Raw genomic sequence first — 15,651 nt, 5'->3', positions numbered from 1 at the left:
AATTTTGTGTCATTTTGGCAGTTTCAAAAAGAAAACCATTGATTTTTCTGTTTTTTTGGTGAGCTTTTTCTTTAAGTTAATAGAACCATCTGGATGAGGCATGAGTTAAGTTGTATGTGATTCAGTGAATGTGATCTATTTCTTTCTAGAGGGTTGGTTGCATCTGAGATGCACTGCCAGAACAGCAGCTTTCTGTCACTGTGTCCTTCTCTGTGCTCTGTTAGTTGGGTGTGCAGGACTCTTCAGAGAGCAGAAATGTTCTCCATGAGAGCAGCCATTTGGTGGTGTGTGCCCCAAGGTGGGCTTTTCATGAAGCTGCCTCAAAATGGGAGTAGGAAATGACTCACTAAGGTGGCAACATCCTGAAGATCATATAATTTTCTGTTACTTAAGCCTATGGTTTGATATGATTTAAAAGCAATTCTGTGTTTTGACATAGAATTAAATACATTAAATTATTATTTCATACAATGTAATTATTACATTCAATATTATCCTTAAGAATATTGTTCTTAAAGGGTAATTAACAACTCAGTTGCTTCCTTTATGGATGTTTTACAAAACACATCAATTTTACAGCATTCTCTTTGAGTCTTTTCAGTTTGACTTTTTTTCTTGTTTCAACTTTTTTTTTTTAATCTTTGCATTTAAAATCATAACTCTGTGTGGGATACAACAGGATTTATGACTTTATTCTGCCCTCATGGAAAGGTCAGAAGAGCTCCAGGTAAATCCATTTGCAGGAGACTTCACCTGTGTGTCTGGCACAATGTTCCCCTTAAGTCCTCAAGTTGTTTGCTTCTACTTGCAGCACAGCTGAAGCAGTGAAGAAAACACTGGTTATTTTTTAAATTGCTTCAGATGCCAGATTGTTTCCAGTGGATTTATTGGCATATTTGCTTACCTAGGCTTGGAAGGCAGTGATTTGCATGGAAGTTGGGAATAAGTGATGTGCAGTGTTAATTAGAGTTACCTGTGGAGGAAAAAAATATGTGTTGGCATTGATGAAAGATATTTAATACAGAGCCTGATTTACAGCTGTATTTTCATATCTTGTAAGACAAGGTTTAAGAAGCAAAGATTTGTTAACCAAGCACTTTGTCCTGTAAAACTTCCTAATGCTTTTGGTGCCTTGCACTACAGGTTTATGTCTTTTTGGTCAATTGGACTTTTCACTTTTGGTCATTGAGTTTTCTCCCAGCAAGTCCCAGCACAGGCTGTCAGAGCGTGGAGGGGTTTGTGCTCAGTGCAGAGCAGGAGCTCTGCTGTGACTTCACAGTGGCACCACTTCTTCAGGGCAAAATAACTTTGCTGCACCTGGCCAGGAATTAGCTGGATAAATTGCCATTTCCAAACCCCAGCTTTAGAATTGTCCAGCACTCATTTCTCCATTACACCTGACATGTGGTATGCCAAGCTCTCCTGCTAAACAGAAGAATATAAAGGTTGTTTAGCCTAGAAAATTGATTGAATTTTAAATAACAGGCACAATGGCCTTAATAGTGGCTACTTACATGAATGTTTCCCATTTGGAAGCATTTGTGGTTAAGGCTTGCTCTGGTAGTTATTACTGCCTCTCCTGCAGTATGTAATTGTGGAATAAATTTGCTTTTATTGAACCCTTACTTATCCTGTAAACATGGAATATTAAGCTAAAAGGCAGCTACTGTAAAAATGTAAGCTGCTGTATATCCTAACATCTTTCACTTGTGTTTTTTAAGGTATAAGCACACACAAAAAATTTTGCTCACACAAAAAATCCCAATTTTGCAATGTTATTTTTTCCCCAAGTAATTAAAACAGGTATTTATTTAAACAAGGGTTTATCCCTGCTGATGTTTTTCACTCAGCGGTCAGCATTCCAGCTTCAACTGAAGGCCATTTTCTGTCTGCCCATCAGTGAAGGAAAATTTCCTGCATTCCTGTCTTTTTCACAAGTGGCAGGTTTTAGCTGAACCTGCTGTTTACTCCTTCTTGGACGTGCAGAGGAGATGGATGGTGTTACACAGGTTTTGATGAGAAACCAGTTTTGATTTAAATTAGTGGTAATTGGAGAACTGAGTGTTTGCATCTCCTAAAATATGCAGCACCCCTGGACTGTGATCACTAAGAAGAGAAATGGCACCAGATGTTACGGGTCTTGTATGCCTGGAGTCTGCCCTTTTAATACTCCAAGCTTTTCTTGGTTGAGCAATTTAAATGTATAAAAAAGAGCACAGGAAGAGCTGTATTCCCTGTCTTTTGGGAATGAAAAGTGATCAGACTGCTGGTACCTCTGGGTGTTTTCCAGGATCCACCTTAGGAGCAGGGAGAGATCAGGTCTCAGCCTGGATGAGGTTTCCCTCCACTCATCTCTGGGGTGCTGCAGAGTGTTCTCAGTTTTCTGAGATGTGGGACTGGAGCAGACTCTCACCTTGTGCCTTGAACTCCTCCTAGGGAGTATTTTCCTCTGAAGTCTCTGCCTTTCTCATCCTTGTCCTTGGATGGAGCTGTGCTGATGAGGTTGATGCCTCAGGTTTGAGCTTTTCTATTTTTCACATTCTGTGCTGCTTTAGTCTGAGCTTCCATTAGGGGATGCTGAGCACTCTTCACAGAGCAGGGAGACAAAACAATTCCTGCTCCAGCTGGGGACCAAGGACAAATGATCCAAATATCAGCCCCAGAGCACAAACAACGTGGGCTGCAGAGAGAAAAACAAGAAGGATGGGATTCATAACCTAAAGCTGTAATGGGACAATTAACTCCAATATGCAAATGGAGCAGAACTGATCAAAGTGAGAGATCCTGTGACCAGTTGTCCATTTTGTGACCATTTTGGTTCATCTTGGGTGCAGCCCTGGCTGGGCTGTGTGCTGCCCAAGGTGTGTCCCTTGAGAATATCCTTTTAATCAATCCCTACTTTGTTCTGTAACTCTGTCTGGCCTCTGTTCTAGCTCAGCCTTCACAAGGCATCCAGGTGGAGTAGGAGCTGGTGTGTGAGCAGCTCTTGGAACCAGGGCAGACAGCTCTGTCAGGGCAGCTCCTCTGGCACCAGCCTTCCTAAAGGGGGTGAGCTCCCAGACAGAGTACTAGGGAGGAGCCAGTTCCTTATGGAGGCACCACCCTCATCCTCCCCAAGGGAATTCAGTCCTGTGCTCCTCATCCCCCAGGGAATTCAGTCCTGTGCTCCTCATCCCCAGGGAATTCAGTCCTCTGCTCCTCATCCCCCAGGGAATTCAGTCCTCTGCTCCTCATCCCCCAGGGAATTCAGTCCTCTGCTCCTCATCCCCCAGGGAATTCAGTCCTCTGCTCCTCATCCCCCAGGGAATTCAGTCCTGTGCACCTCATCCCCCAGGGAATTCAGTCCTGTGCTCCTCATCCCCCAGGGAATTCAGTCCTGTGCTCCTCATCCCCAGGGAATTCAGTCCTCTGCTCCTCATCCCCCAGGGAATTCAGTCCTCTGCTCCTCATCCCCCAGGGAATTCAGTCCTCTGCTCCTCATCCCCCAGGGAATTCAGTCCTCTGCTCCTCATCCCCCAGGGAATTCAGTCCTCTGCTCCTCATCCCCCAGGGAATTCAGTCCTCTGCTCCTCATCCCCCAGGGAATTCAGTCCTGTGCTCCTCATCCCCCAGGGAATTCAGTCCTGTGCTCCTCATCCCCCAGGGAATTCAGTCCTGTGCTCCTCATGCCCAGGGAATTCAGTCCTCTGCTCCTCATCCCCATAGAATTCAATCCTGTGCTCCTCATCCCTCAGGGAATTCAGTCCTCTGCTCCTCATCCCCATGGAATTCAATCCTGTGCTCCTCATCCCTCAGGGAATTCAGTCCTCTGCTCCTCATCCCCATGGAATTCAATCCTGTGCTCCTCATCCCTCAGGGAATTCAGTCCTGTGCTCCTCATCCCAAGGGGATTCAGTCCTGTGCTCCTCATCCCTGAGGGAATTCAGTCCTGTGCTCCTCATGCCCAGGGAATTCAGTCCTCTGCTCCTCATCCCCCAGGGAATTCAGTCCTCTGCTCCTCATCCCTCAGGGAATTCAGTCCTCTGCTCCTCATCCCCATGGAATTCAATCCTGTGCTCCTCATCCCTCAGGGAATTCAGTCCTGTGCTCCTCATCCCAAGGGAATTCAGTCCTGTGCTCCTCATCCCAAGGGAATTCAGTCCTGTGCTCCTCATCCCAAGGGAATTCAGTCCTGTGCTCCTCATCCCAAGGGAATTCAGTCCTCTGCTCCTCATCCCAAGGGGATTCAGTCCTGTGCTCCTCAGAGTGGGAGGGCTTTGCTTGGGAAAATGAGTTGTGCTCACTGTTTCCTTTGGAAAATGTGATTTTGTGGAGATGCTCAGTTCCATGTGCAGCTCCCGGCTGTCCTGCTCAGGGCTCCCTGAAAGCCTGGTGGGCAGGCAGGGAGCAGGAGATGCTGAGGAATGAGTGGGATTTTCCCTAACAAAAAGCAGCGTTTGGGATGGAAGTGGCAGGGGTGGGAAGGTTAATTTTGTTGTGGTGAGCTAGGTCAGGCATGGAAGGAGAGGCATTCAAGCCAGGAGCTTTCCCTCCCAACTCAGAGTGGGAATTTCACATGCTTTTAATTATCAATGCCTTCAAGCAGAATCCAACTCCCAGCCATTCTGGCTCGTGGAATTAAATTTAAATGTATGAAAAATAAGCGTCAGTCTCCCTCCAAGGCCAAATATTTGCTAAATATCAGTTTCTCTTTGTTTACAACTCTAAGTATCCATAGCATATCCCTGTTTGTTTGCAGAAGAGTTCTTGACTTTGCACATAAATTTTGTTTAGCTTTTCATTCTTCTGATATATTACAATAAAATCTGTCCCAAACTGATAAATTGAGTATGTAAAAGTACAGACAATTCAACTGATTTTTAAAAAGAGTCGAAATGCTTCTCAATCTCTGGATTATTTTTGATATCTGCCATAGATTAAGTTGGTATTCATCTGTTTTAGAAATATTTTTAGAGAGTATAAAATTCAAATATTGTGTTCAGAAGCAGCTTGGGACAACAATAATTCTGATTTCTTGAATTTTTATTCACTTTATAGAACATCATTGTTCTGACAGAGTGAGGAGCTGAGAAATTTGGGGTGGATTTTTTGGGGTCATTATTTTGACCCCACCTGTGTCCAGTTTGAGCATAATGATGTGGAGTTGCTGGAGTGAGCCCAGAGGAGGCCATGGGGATGCTCCAGGGTTGGAGCCAGGCTGGGAGAGCTGGATGTGCTCACCTGGAGAGGAGAAGGGTCCAGGGAGAGCTCAGAGTCCCTAAAGGGGCTCCAGGAGAGCTGGAGAGGGACTGGGGACAAGGGATGGAGGGACAGGACACAGGGAATGGCTCCCAGTGCCAGAGGGCAGGGATGGATGGGAGATTGGGAATTAGGAATTATTCCGTGTGAGGGTGGGCAGGCCCTGGCACAGGGTGCCCACCCTGGATCCCTGGCAGTGCCCAAGGCCAGGCTGGACAGGGCTGGGAGCAGCCTGGTGCTTTGCTCGTGTTCAGTCACTGAGTTCAGACTGCCCTGGGTTTCTTCCCCTGCTCCTGCCCCTTCTTGCCCAGACTGTGCTGTGTGTGCCAATGCTGCCAGCACCCCTGTGCCCACGCTGCAGGAGAGGTAAATATTCTCCTTGGCTAATTATCTGTGCCATGGGAGAGCAGCAGCTTTTGCACGTGAGGTAGTTTTCATCCTTGTGTGGTTTTTGTTCAGTTTGGGTCTTAATTTAGGTCTGTACCACATAGGATGAAGACAAATCCATGTGCATATGTTAAAATCTGACCTTTGGTTTGCTCTCTTCACTCGCTAATGTGGTTTAAAATATTTTAATATATAGCTTCCCAGGCCCCAGATCAATAACCCAATGGGTCTGAAATGACAGAGTGCTACGATATTCCCCTTTAATTTAAACATGATTAGCTGATGAAGGTTATGATCAATATGCTAGGGGAAGATAAATTAATTGATATCATCCTTTCAGGATGATAAGAGGCCTATTGGAGGTGGGATGTAACTAATGAAGCTGCTTCTTCATATATATGAGCCATTCTTTATCCAATGTATTCTCACTAAATCATGGTTATGCCATCATTCATTTACATGAAAAACATAAGCCACAGACCAGTTTGTTATTAAAATTGCATTCATTTGAGAAGAAACTATGCTTACACTGTCCCTGCCTGTGCTGTAATGTAGTGAGGGAAAATAATCTTGGAATTTACATAATTGTCCTTTTGTGTTTGCTGAACAAGACAGACTGGGCTCTGTTGGCTTAATTCCAAGGATTTCCTGGGGAACTTTTTAAGGAGATGCCAGTGAATGTCACTGGCTTTGGTGGAGGTGCTGCAAGTGACTGCAGATTCCTTGGCACAAGTTTTGTGAAGTGCTTCCCTTCATGGAGAAAACTGCATGCAAGGAAGCTGAATTTAGTTAGTGGCATTTTTGATTAGCCACTACACAAGTACCTGTTTCCAAAGACTGAAATTTTGATTAGTTTTTAATTTGTGACTCAAAAGGTAGCAATACATTTAACTTTTGTGTATTTATGACATAAAAAGAGCTCTTTCCAAAGGCTTTAGCTGAATTAGCAGCATGAGCTCAAGTTCCAGTGTGTGATGGGATGAATTTCTGAAATGGTTTGAGTTGTTTAAATTGAAAGGTTGTAGGAGAGGTTTGGAAGTTGCTGCATTCCACATCAGTTCTGTTTGATCTTTTTTATTATGGGTCTGCCAGGCTGTGTATAGAGATGTTAATGGCTCTGATCCCTGTATCTGTTTGATAAATGCTGCTTTTTCTCCCATGCTGAAGAGAATGTCTTAATAAATTGCAAAAAAAAAAAAAAAGAAAAAGCATTTTTCCAGCTGTGCTGCTGCTGTGAAAGAATAAAAGCTAAAATTAGAACAAATGATACAGCTTCTTTCCATAAAGAATTTCACTGGGATGTGTGGTGCCACCAATCTAGGTATTTATTCGCTGTCATGAACCCTTTATCAGTTCTAATATTGCAGTTCTAATATTGCAGTTATCTTTGGGCTCCACAGTGGATTGCCCTGGTGCAATGGCTGATAAAAAAAGAGAAATCCATCTTATTCCTTGGCAGCAGAGAGCAGGTACCTCCTGTCTGCCAGGAGAATATCCCAAAGAAGAATGGGAAATGTTTGCTACCATGAGCTTTTATGGAAAGCACGAGCCTCAGATGAGTCTCTCCCATCTGAGAGTGATGAGCTTTGTTAGTGCGGGGTCACAAACACAGAGGGGACTTGGTACAGAATTCCTGGTGTTGCTTTTTGTTATTTTTCCCTGAGTCCTGTGGTGCTCACGTGGTGGAATGAGACTCCTGGAGGCACACTTTCCAGAAGTCTCATTCCACCAGGAGTGAGGAAGAGTCACATTTCCCAGCTGGAGTTTCCCGTGGAGCACCTTGGAAAACCAGCGCCCTTCCCCTTCCCTGTACCACAGTGAGCTTTTGGGGCAGGCTTTGGAGGTGCCCCCCAGTTTGTGTGTGCTGTTTGCCCCCTGTGTGCCCTGCCTGACCTGCCTGGCTGTTGTGTCTCCCCTCAGTGGCCCAGAAGATCGTTTCCACCAAGAAGAAGCAGCAGCTCTCCATTGGACCCTGCAAGTCTCTGCCCAACTCTCCGAGCCACTCCTCCGTGTGTTCTGCCCAGGTTTCTGCCGTGCATATCAGCCAGGTACAGACAAAATCAGTGCTTGGGAAAGGGGCTGATAAGCTGCTTTTCATCTCTGGTGTGTTTCCTGCCATTTCAAGTGCTCTCCTTGCTGCTCGAGAGGTAGTTGCCATTTTATTCATGCTGCCAGTGCTCTGTGGTTTGAAGTGATATTTGAATATTTTTTAAAGATTGGCTTGAGTTCAAGAAACAAAGTAGCAAAGCAGAATAATTTAGCTTTAAAGCCTGCTTGGATTGATAAGCCTGCTTTGATCATTCTCATTGATACCCAGCAGCCTGCAGGCCAATCATTACAGTTGCAGGATTTGCTGTGCTGTGGTTCAGCATCCCCTTGCTGTGTTTTTGGTGGTTACTCTCACTCAGCTGTGCTGAGCTGGTGTATCCCCGTGGTTAGAGTGCTGGAATTTTACACTCAATGGTATTTTGAGAAACATGAGGTTAATACCAACTTTTTCTAAACATTAACATATGGTTAACACCAACTTTTACCCACGTGTGTTGCATGCTCCCCTGTGTTTCCCTGACAATGCCCTTCCTCAGTGGCTTTGTTTTCTAGTGTCAACTGATCATCTCTGGGCTTGTCCCCAGCTGAGGTGCCTATAAACTGAATGATGTCAGGTACCCACAGCCATTCTGGTGTGGTTTTCAGTCTAAACTCAGTAATGCACAGGTTATTTTGCAGTCCTGAGCCAGCCACGTGAGGATTTGTTTTGGCTGTGGACCTTTATCCCACACAGTGCCTGCTTTTTGGCAGAAGGGAGTAACTTGTCCCGCTGGGTTATCACCCTGAAGATGCAGGTGCCAGTTTAACCTTCAGAGTTCTCTGCTGTGATTTACTGAGTCCTGGTACAACCTCAGGCTGTGGCTGTGGCTTTTGCTGATGAGCCCAAAGAGAATGCTGGAGTTCAGGCCCCCCTTTCTAAAGCAGGTGCTGAGTGAGGTGTGTTTCTCCTTAGAAGAGCCCTGGCACCTCCTGGTGAAGGACAAGTTCTCCCATGGGAGAGCTTCTCCCCTTTCCAGGTTCCCTCACCTGGTCTGTCTCTGACCACAGGCCCTTGGATCTCACCCTCTCTGGGGGCATCTTTTGTTAAAGAAGCTTTTTTTGATGAAGGACATCAAATATCTGGGGGCTCACTGGTTTTCTACCCAAGTCTAGTGTGAAGGTCAACAGCAAATACCAAATTCTAGAGCAGTGCCATCACCTATGCAGCAAACTTCTTGCCAGTGATAAGAGCTGTTTGGGAAAATCAAGGCAAGGTAGCTTTTGTGATAAGGCTCCCTAGATTCCGTTCCAAGAAAAGTGAAATAATGTTCTTTACTGCCTTTGGCAGGAGTCATAATTACCTGAAGGGGCAATTGCATCACCAGTCAAAGATGTCTCTCTTCTGAGACTGATGTCATGCCTAAAAGTAGAGGCCAGCAATCTGTTTCATGTCTTATCTCCTTTGTGCTACACTTAAAGGCAGTATGACCTTGTTTAAGGGAAGGAAGCCGAATCCTTATCCCAGACTTGAAAGAACTTTGCAACTGCAATTCCAAGTTTAAGACGATCTGGGGCAAGATTTGCCATCTCTGATCTTGGCTGGAAGACTGGCTGGTGTCCTGCCCTTTGGAACATCTCTCTTGGCGTAATGATGTTCCTCTGAAGATTTCCTCCCTGAATCAGCCCCGTTAGCGGAGCAGTGCCCTGCCACTTGCATTCTCCACAGGAGCAGAGGCCTTCAGAGGCACTGCCTGCACACAGCACTTCAGCTAGAGTCAGATTCTGTTCCATCTCTGGTTGGATCATCCCGGGGATTGAACTCCTGCAAACTCTCCAGATGACTCTGCAGTCAAAAGCTTAGGCTTTAGAGAGGGGAAAAAAAAGGAATTGAGTGTCACCTTAACCAGAGTAGTCCTTAGCATACCTTGGGGGGAATTGTAAGGCTCAGCACCATCCTGTGGTTTCAGTCTGCCACGTTGGACAGGCTTGCAGCAGTCTGGTCTGGTGGAAGGCGTTGGGATGGGATCAGCCTTGAGGTCCCTTCCAATCCAAACCACCCAGGGATTCTGTGACAGACTTGTCTGTGTGTGTGGGTGCTTATCCATCTGCATGCCCAGGAGTGTGAGGTGGTGCCTGCCTCAGGAAGAGCCCTTCCAGAAAATGCTCTCAGGAGTAACTGTAGTTATGTGTTTGCAGAGGCCTGTCCCACACAGTAACATGCTTCCTCTTCCAAAGGCAAAATGCACTTTTCTTTGTAGTAGGTGCTGCTTAATTCTCCTTCTGACTTAGTTTTTAGCATGCATGCCAGTCAAGGGGAAGGTTTTCCTTGAAAACCTTTTTAAGTATCTCAGGTACCTCTGTTGGCTTTCAGGGCAGCACAGAATGCATGGAAAGAATTTTATTCTCAAATCCCAAGATTATCACTCATGAGCATGATGGACAGAGCTGTTGTGTGCTCTGTCAACAAGAGGGATGGTGCGACATCGCTTACATTCAGGTATTCCTGAGTTAATAATTGCAGTCACAGCCCACTGTCTGGCTTTTTGGAACACTTCAAGAGGTAGACTGAGCTGTTCAGAGGGAAAGAAATGTTGTGCAGTGGATTGGAGGCCTCTTGTTGGCCACAGGGCATCTTGGAATAGGTCTTTACTTTACTTTTTACAAGTACAGACCAGTCACTTCTGTATCTCTCTGCTCTGTATGTCTATCCCACTTTTCATTCCCACATTCCCCTGTGCCTTGACAATCTTCCTAGGCATGATATGCTTGTATACCATGTTAAGCCTAATTTCAAAGAAGAATTGAGTTCCCTTTTACTTCACAAAATCTCACAGAACCATTCCTTTTCCCTACATTCATCCTGGTGCTAGAGGAGTTGCTTGTCCTTTACACCTGACCTATCAGGAAGGCAATTTTAAGCCATTAACTTAGCAGAATAATGCCAATAAAACAGTTCCAAAGGGCTGTTTCCTCTGCCCAGCCCGTGGAAGTGGAGATGATCTGGTTCCCAAACACCTGAGGCTGCTCAGCCCCTCCTTTGGTGCTCAGTGCCTCAGTGTGGGGCTGCATAACCTGCTCAGGGGTCACCTGCAGCCGGGCTGGGGATTGCACTGTTGGAAAAACAGCTGGAAAAGCCTCTGGCACAACAGCTGCTGTTGGTGTGGGAGGCTGCAGGCCCCTGTCAGGAGCTGTGCAGAGCCACAGGGCCCCCTTTGCTCCAGGCTGAGCCCCTGCCCAGCTCCCTCAGCCCCTCCATTCCCTGCCCTGGCCATTCTCCAGTGTCCCCTCAGTGCCCATCCATGGGGACTGCAGTGCCAGGAGTTGTGTGTCCTGGTCAGCAGTGCCTTTCTCCAAGGAGATTTCCATTATCCCTGGGAAGGTGTGGAGCTTACCAGCCGCTACAAAGCTGCAGCTCAGGTGTGGCTGCCACACAAGCTCTCTCCTTACTACCTGTTGTAAATCTGTATGATGCATTATTCATGTTTGCACAATGCCTCCAGACAGTTTTTACTACAACATGATTGTCCAGAAACGTGAATTAAATTACTAAAAGCAGAGTGCAGTCAGTTTGGTCATCCATTATTTCATTCTGTGTGAGACCTGATTATTGTTAAGCCTTTTAGAAATTTTCTGGGATGTCAAAACTAAAACTAAACAAGGAATGATAATGTATTTAATGCCACATATTTCACAATCCTTTTGAATTTACAGGGTTGTTCCTAAGTAACCTGATATTTATCTAGAACAAGCATTGTAGATAGCTCCCTGTGAGGGTGCCCAGAGCAGCTGTGGTTACCCCAGGATTCCTGGAAATGCCCAAGGCCAGGTTGGACAGGGCTTGGAGCACCCTGGAACAGTGTAAGGTGTCCCTGCCATGGCAAGGAGTTGGAATTAGATGATCCTTGGGGTCCCTTTCAATCCAAACCATTCTATGGTTTTTGCAGCCATTCTCTCTGGTTTTGTTTTTCATTGTCCCAGCCAGTGGCTTATTTTGAAATCACCTCAGAGTTTTATTTACAAAGTTGGAAATCCACTGGGCTTGGTGTGTGAGAAGAGAAACATTGCCTGCAGGAGTTCTTTTATAGAAACTCTCTCTGTGTCTTAGGGGAATAGAATATCCAACAGGTTTGTGTTTTCCTTTAGGAGTTACTTATAAATCACTTAGAAATCCTGGAGACAGCTGCAAAAAGTGTAAAATGACGCTATAAAATGATGAAGGATTTAAAAGGTAAAATTTTAGGGAATCCTTCATGGTCTCCACCTGGAAAGTAGGCTCTTAGGGCATAAATCTGTTCATTTCAATTTAAAAAAAAATGGATTTCCTTGCCACCCTTCTCATCTCCACCATATCCAGTGGTTTGGGAACAAGCTGCTACAGAGACAGGAAAAGCAAATGTGGGGTAATTGAGGCCACTTCTTGCCAGCTTGTCCTGCTCATCTGTCCAGTGTTACCATTCTCCATTAGGGCACTAAAAATGATCATTCCAGTTATGTAATTTCATCTCCTTTGTTTTGTACACATCTCCCAGTTCTGCTGCTGCTTCCTCTAGCGCTTGAGAGTGCTGTAGGAAATGTCTCTGCCCTGCCCTTGCAGTGCCTTCCCCTCTGCTCCCTGCTCTGGGAAAGCTGCAAGGACCAGAAGAGAGCTTGGAGCATGCAGGATTTCAGCTGGGCTGTAAGGGGTTGTCTCCTGCTTTTCCATCATCCTGTGACTGGTTACAGCTTGAGGTCCCCATCCCCAAGGAGCATGGGGGAAGTGCCATGAGGCACCTTTCTCCTCAGGAATTCTGGAAATACCCTCTTACCACCTTTGCTCACTTCCTCCAGGAATCTTGACTGCTTTAAAGATGGCCTTTCCCCCTTCTTTCTGCATCCCAGACATTTCTTTTCCCTCCAGAATTGCCTGTGAGTTGCTGCCCAGCCCCTTCATCCACTGCTGCTCCATCCCCAGCAGGCAGAATGTTCTCTGTTGTCCTGCCCCAGTCCCCCATCAGCACACAGAGCATCTCCTCCCTCAGTGGTGTTTTTAGTACTTGTTTATGTCATGTCTAATAAGTCCTTTTAAAGAAAAAAAAAAGTGATACTTTTTTCTTAATCACCTTTTGATCCTTTCCATTCTGTCTGGTTTCCTCACCTTCCTCCTTTCAGGAATTTGTTGCATCTGTTCATTTATTGTTTTATAGGCTCAAAGCTTTATTTCTTTCAGGACTAGGATGTAACATCAGCTTCAGATAAATTGGAATCTCTTACTCACAAGTTTTGTATCTTTGCACCAGTGGCTTCAGCAAATCCTGTGCAGGGCCAGGAGTTGGACTCAATTGTCCTTGTGGGAGAGTATGTGATGCTTGGAATATGGTGGGATTTATCCAACCCCTTGGTAGCCATTTTACAACCCTGAATTATTTTCATTTTCTTGATCAGCTCTCAATAATCTGGTGTCTCCAGAGTAGGTTTAACTCCATGGCACTGGGTATTTACAATTTAGTTTAGTACAAATCCAGATTTGGAAGGTTGTTCCCAATGTTTGCTTACTCGTACACTAGAAAACAAATTAAACTGTTGCTGCCCAGTTAAGGTTATACTGTGTAGAATGAAAATGTGCCTGCTGTATAATCAGAGCTATCTGAGTATTCAAAAAATAATGGTGGGGGAGATGTTCAAAGGCTTGGAATAGAAACGTGTGGAAAAGTGGCAGTAGGGCAGCCCTGCTGAGCCCCTGAGCCCTGGCTGCACTTCTGCATCAATCTGGAGTAAATCAGGAGTAAATAAGATACAGCTGTGGATTGTCATTGCTTGAAAGCAGCCTGACACTGTTTAAAACTCCCTTTAATCCTTGCAGACCAGTAATGGAGGAGGGAGTTTAAGTGATTATTCCTCCTCTGTCCCATCAACTCCAAGCACCAGCCAGAAGGAGCTGCGGATCGATGTTCCTCCCACTGCCAACACTCCAACTCCTGTGCGCAAACAGTCCAAGCGCCGCTCCAACCTCTTCACGGTGAGTCAGCCAGGGACTGCCCTGGGGACAGCCTGAGCCAGGGACACTGCCCTGGGGACAGCCTGAGCCAGGGACACTGCCCTGGGGACAGCCTGAGCCTCAAACAGGGACCCTGCTGCCCTGGGGACAGCCTGAGCCTCAAACAGGGACCCTGCTGCCCTGGGGACAGCCTGAGCCTCAAACAGGGACCCTGCTGCCCTGGGGACAGCCTGAGCCAGGGACACTGCCCTGGGGACAGCCTGAGCCTCAAACAGGGACCCTGCTGCCCTGGGGACAGCCTGAGCCAGGGACCCTGCCCTGGGGACAGCCTGAGCCTCAAACAGGGACCCTGCCCTGGGGACACTGAGCCTCAAACAGGGACCCTGCTGCTCTGGGGACAGCCTGAGCCTCAAACAGGGACCCTGCCCTGGGGACAGCCTGAGCCAGGGACACTGCCCTGGGGACAGCCTGAGCCTCAAACAGGGACCCTGCTGCTCTGGGGACAGCCTGAGCCTCAAACAGGGACCCTGCTGCCCTGGGGACAGCCTGAGCCTCAAACAGGGACCCTGCTGCTCTGGGGACAGCCTGAGCCACAGTCACTGCTGCCCTGGGGACAGCCTGAGCCAGGGGCCAGTGCCCTGAGGACAGCCTGAGCCTCAGACAGGGGCCTCTGCCCTGGGGACAGCCTGAGCCTCAGACAGGGGCCTCTGCCCTGGGGACAGCCTGAGCCTTAAACAGGGACCCTGCTGCCCTGGGGACAGCCTGAGCCTCAGTCCCTGCTGCCCTGGGGACACTGAGCCTCAGACAGTGCTGCTCTGGGGACACTGAGCCTCAGTCAGTGCTGCTGTGGGGACACTGAGCCTCAGCCCCTGCTGCCCTGGGGACACTGAGCCTCAGTCCCTGCTGCTCTGGGGACACTGAGCCTCAGCCCCTGCTGCCCTGGGGACAGCCTGAGCCTCACCCCTCTGCCGCTGGGCTGCTCTGGTGGCACAGGAGTGCTACAACAGAGCTGTGGGCTCAAAAACAAGAACATCCTGGCATTGTTGTTGGGTGGTTCTGTTTGAGACTTAAACAGGAGTGCTTTTCCTAGGCAGACAGGCCGAGAGGCTGGAGGTTGTTCTGGAGAAGAGAAGGCTCCAGGGAGACCTTAGAGCCCTTTTTAGTGCCTAAAGGGGCTCCAGGAGAGCTGGAGAGGGACTGGGGACAGGGGATGGAGGGACAGGACACAGGGAATGGCTCCCAGTGCCAGAGGGCAGGGCTGGATGGGATATTGGGAATTGGGAATTGTTCCCTGTGAGGGTGGGCAGGCCCTGGCACTGCCCAGAGCAGCTGTGGCTGCCCCTGGATCCCTGGCAGTGCCCAAGGCCAGGCTGGATGGGCTTGGAGCACCCTGGGATAGTGGAAGGTGTCCCTGCCCATGGCAGGGGTGACACTGGATGGGCTTTAAGCTCCTTCCCAAACCAAGCTATTCCATAACTACCCTGTTCTGCTTTTATTACTATATACAATCAGTTTACTCTTTTCTTCTCCAGGGCTAAAAAAGATGGAGATTAAAGTAACTTTTTTTTTTTTTTTCCAAACCTCCTGTTTTTTGCTTCACTGAGAGGCCAAAAAACCCAAAATTAAAAAAAAAATCAAATAAAAAGTTGCCTGGTGCAATCTGACAGTTCTTTGTTATGCAGAAGTAGTTTGGGAGACGGTAGTGAAGCCCTGAGTGAAGTTTCCTTGGTTTAAGCCTCTTGCTGAAAGCTCTGGGATCTGTTGCAGGTGTAGCTGTGGTTTGTAAGCAGTTTTGTTCAGGTCACACATGTCACAGCAAACTCAGAATGGCTCTGGGCTCTCGTGTAACTCCCTTGGGGGCTGTAGCTACATGTTAGCTGTGTTTAGGAACCCACAGCTTTCCTGTCAACATGAGGAATTTATATATTTTATTCCAAAGGTGGTATCATGCTCACTTCCCACACACAAACCTGTAAAAACCATTTCCTCAGACTGAGGGAAATCTGAGCTCTCCCCCTTCAGCA

The 15,651-nt window shown here is 47.1% G+C and overlaps 1 protein-coding gene across 11 annotated transcripts in view; it reads left to right on the top strand.

Annotated features, from left to right (window-relative positions):
* Positions 1 to 15,651, top strand: part of AGAP1 (ArfGAP with GTPase domain, ankyrin repeat and PH domain 1) — a 335,199-nt gene that overhangs the window by 145,781 nt on the left and 173,767 nt on the right. For 10 of the 11 annotated variants that reach the window (XM_058028448.1, XM_058028445.1, XM_058028440.1 and 7 more), the window contains 2 exons: positions 7,546 to 7,673; positions 13,493 to 13,648. In XM_058028448.1, the coding sequence (XP_057884431.1) occupies positions 7,546 to 7,673; positions 13,493 to 13,648 (284 nt within the window). The remainder of the gene's footprint in view (positions 1 to 7,545; positions 7,674 to 13,492; positions 13,649 to 15,651) is intronic. The other variant, XM_058028441.1, reaches the window with a different exon arrangement.

Source organism: Melospiza georgiana, chromosome 7, assembly GCF_028018845.1.
Source record: "Melospiza georgiana isolate bMelGeo1 chromosome 7, bMelGeo1.pri, whole genome shotgun sequence".
Classification (NCBI taxonomy): domain Eukaryota; kingdom Metazoa; phylum Chordata; class Aves; order Passeriformes; family Passerellidae; genus Melospiza; species Melospiza georgiana.
The sequence above is the reverse complement of the archived record's forward strand: the minus strand, read 5'-3'. Positions and strand labels throughout refer to the sequence as shown.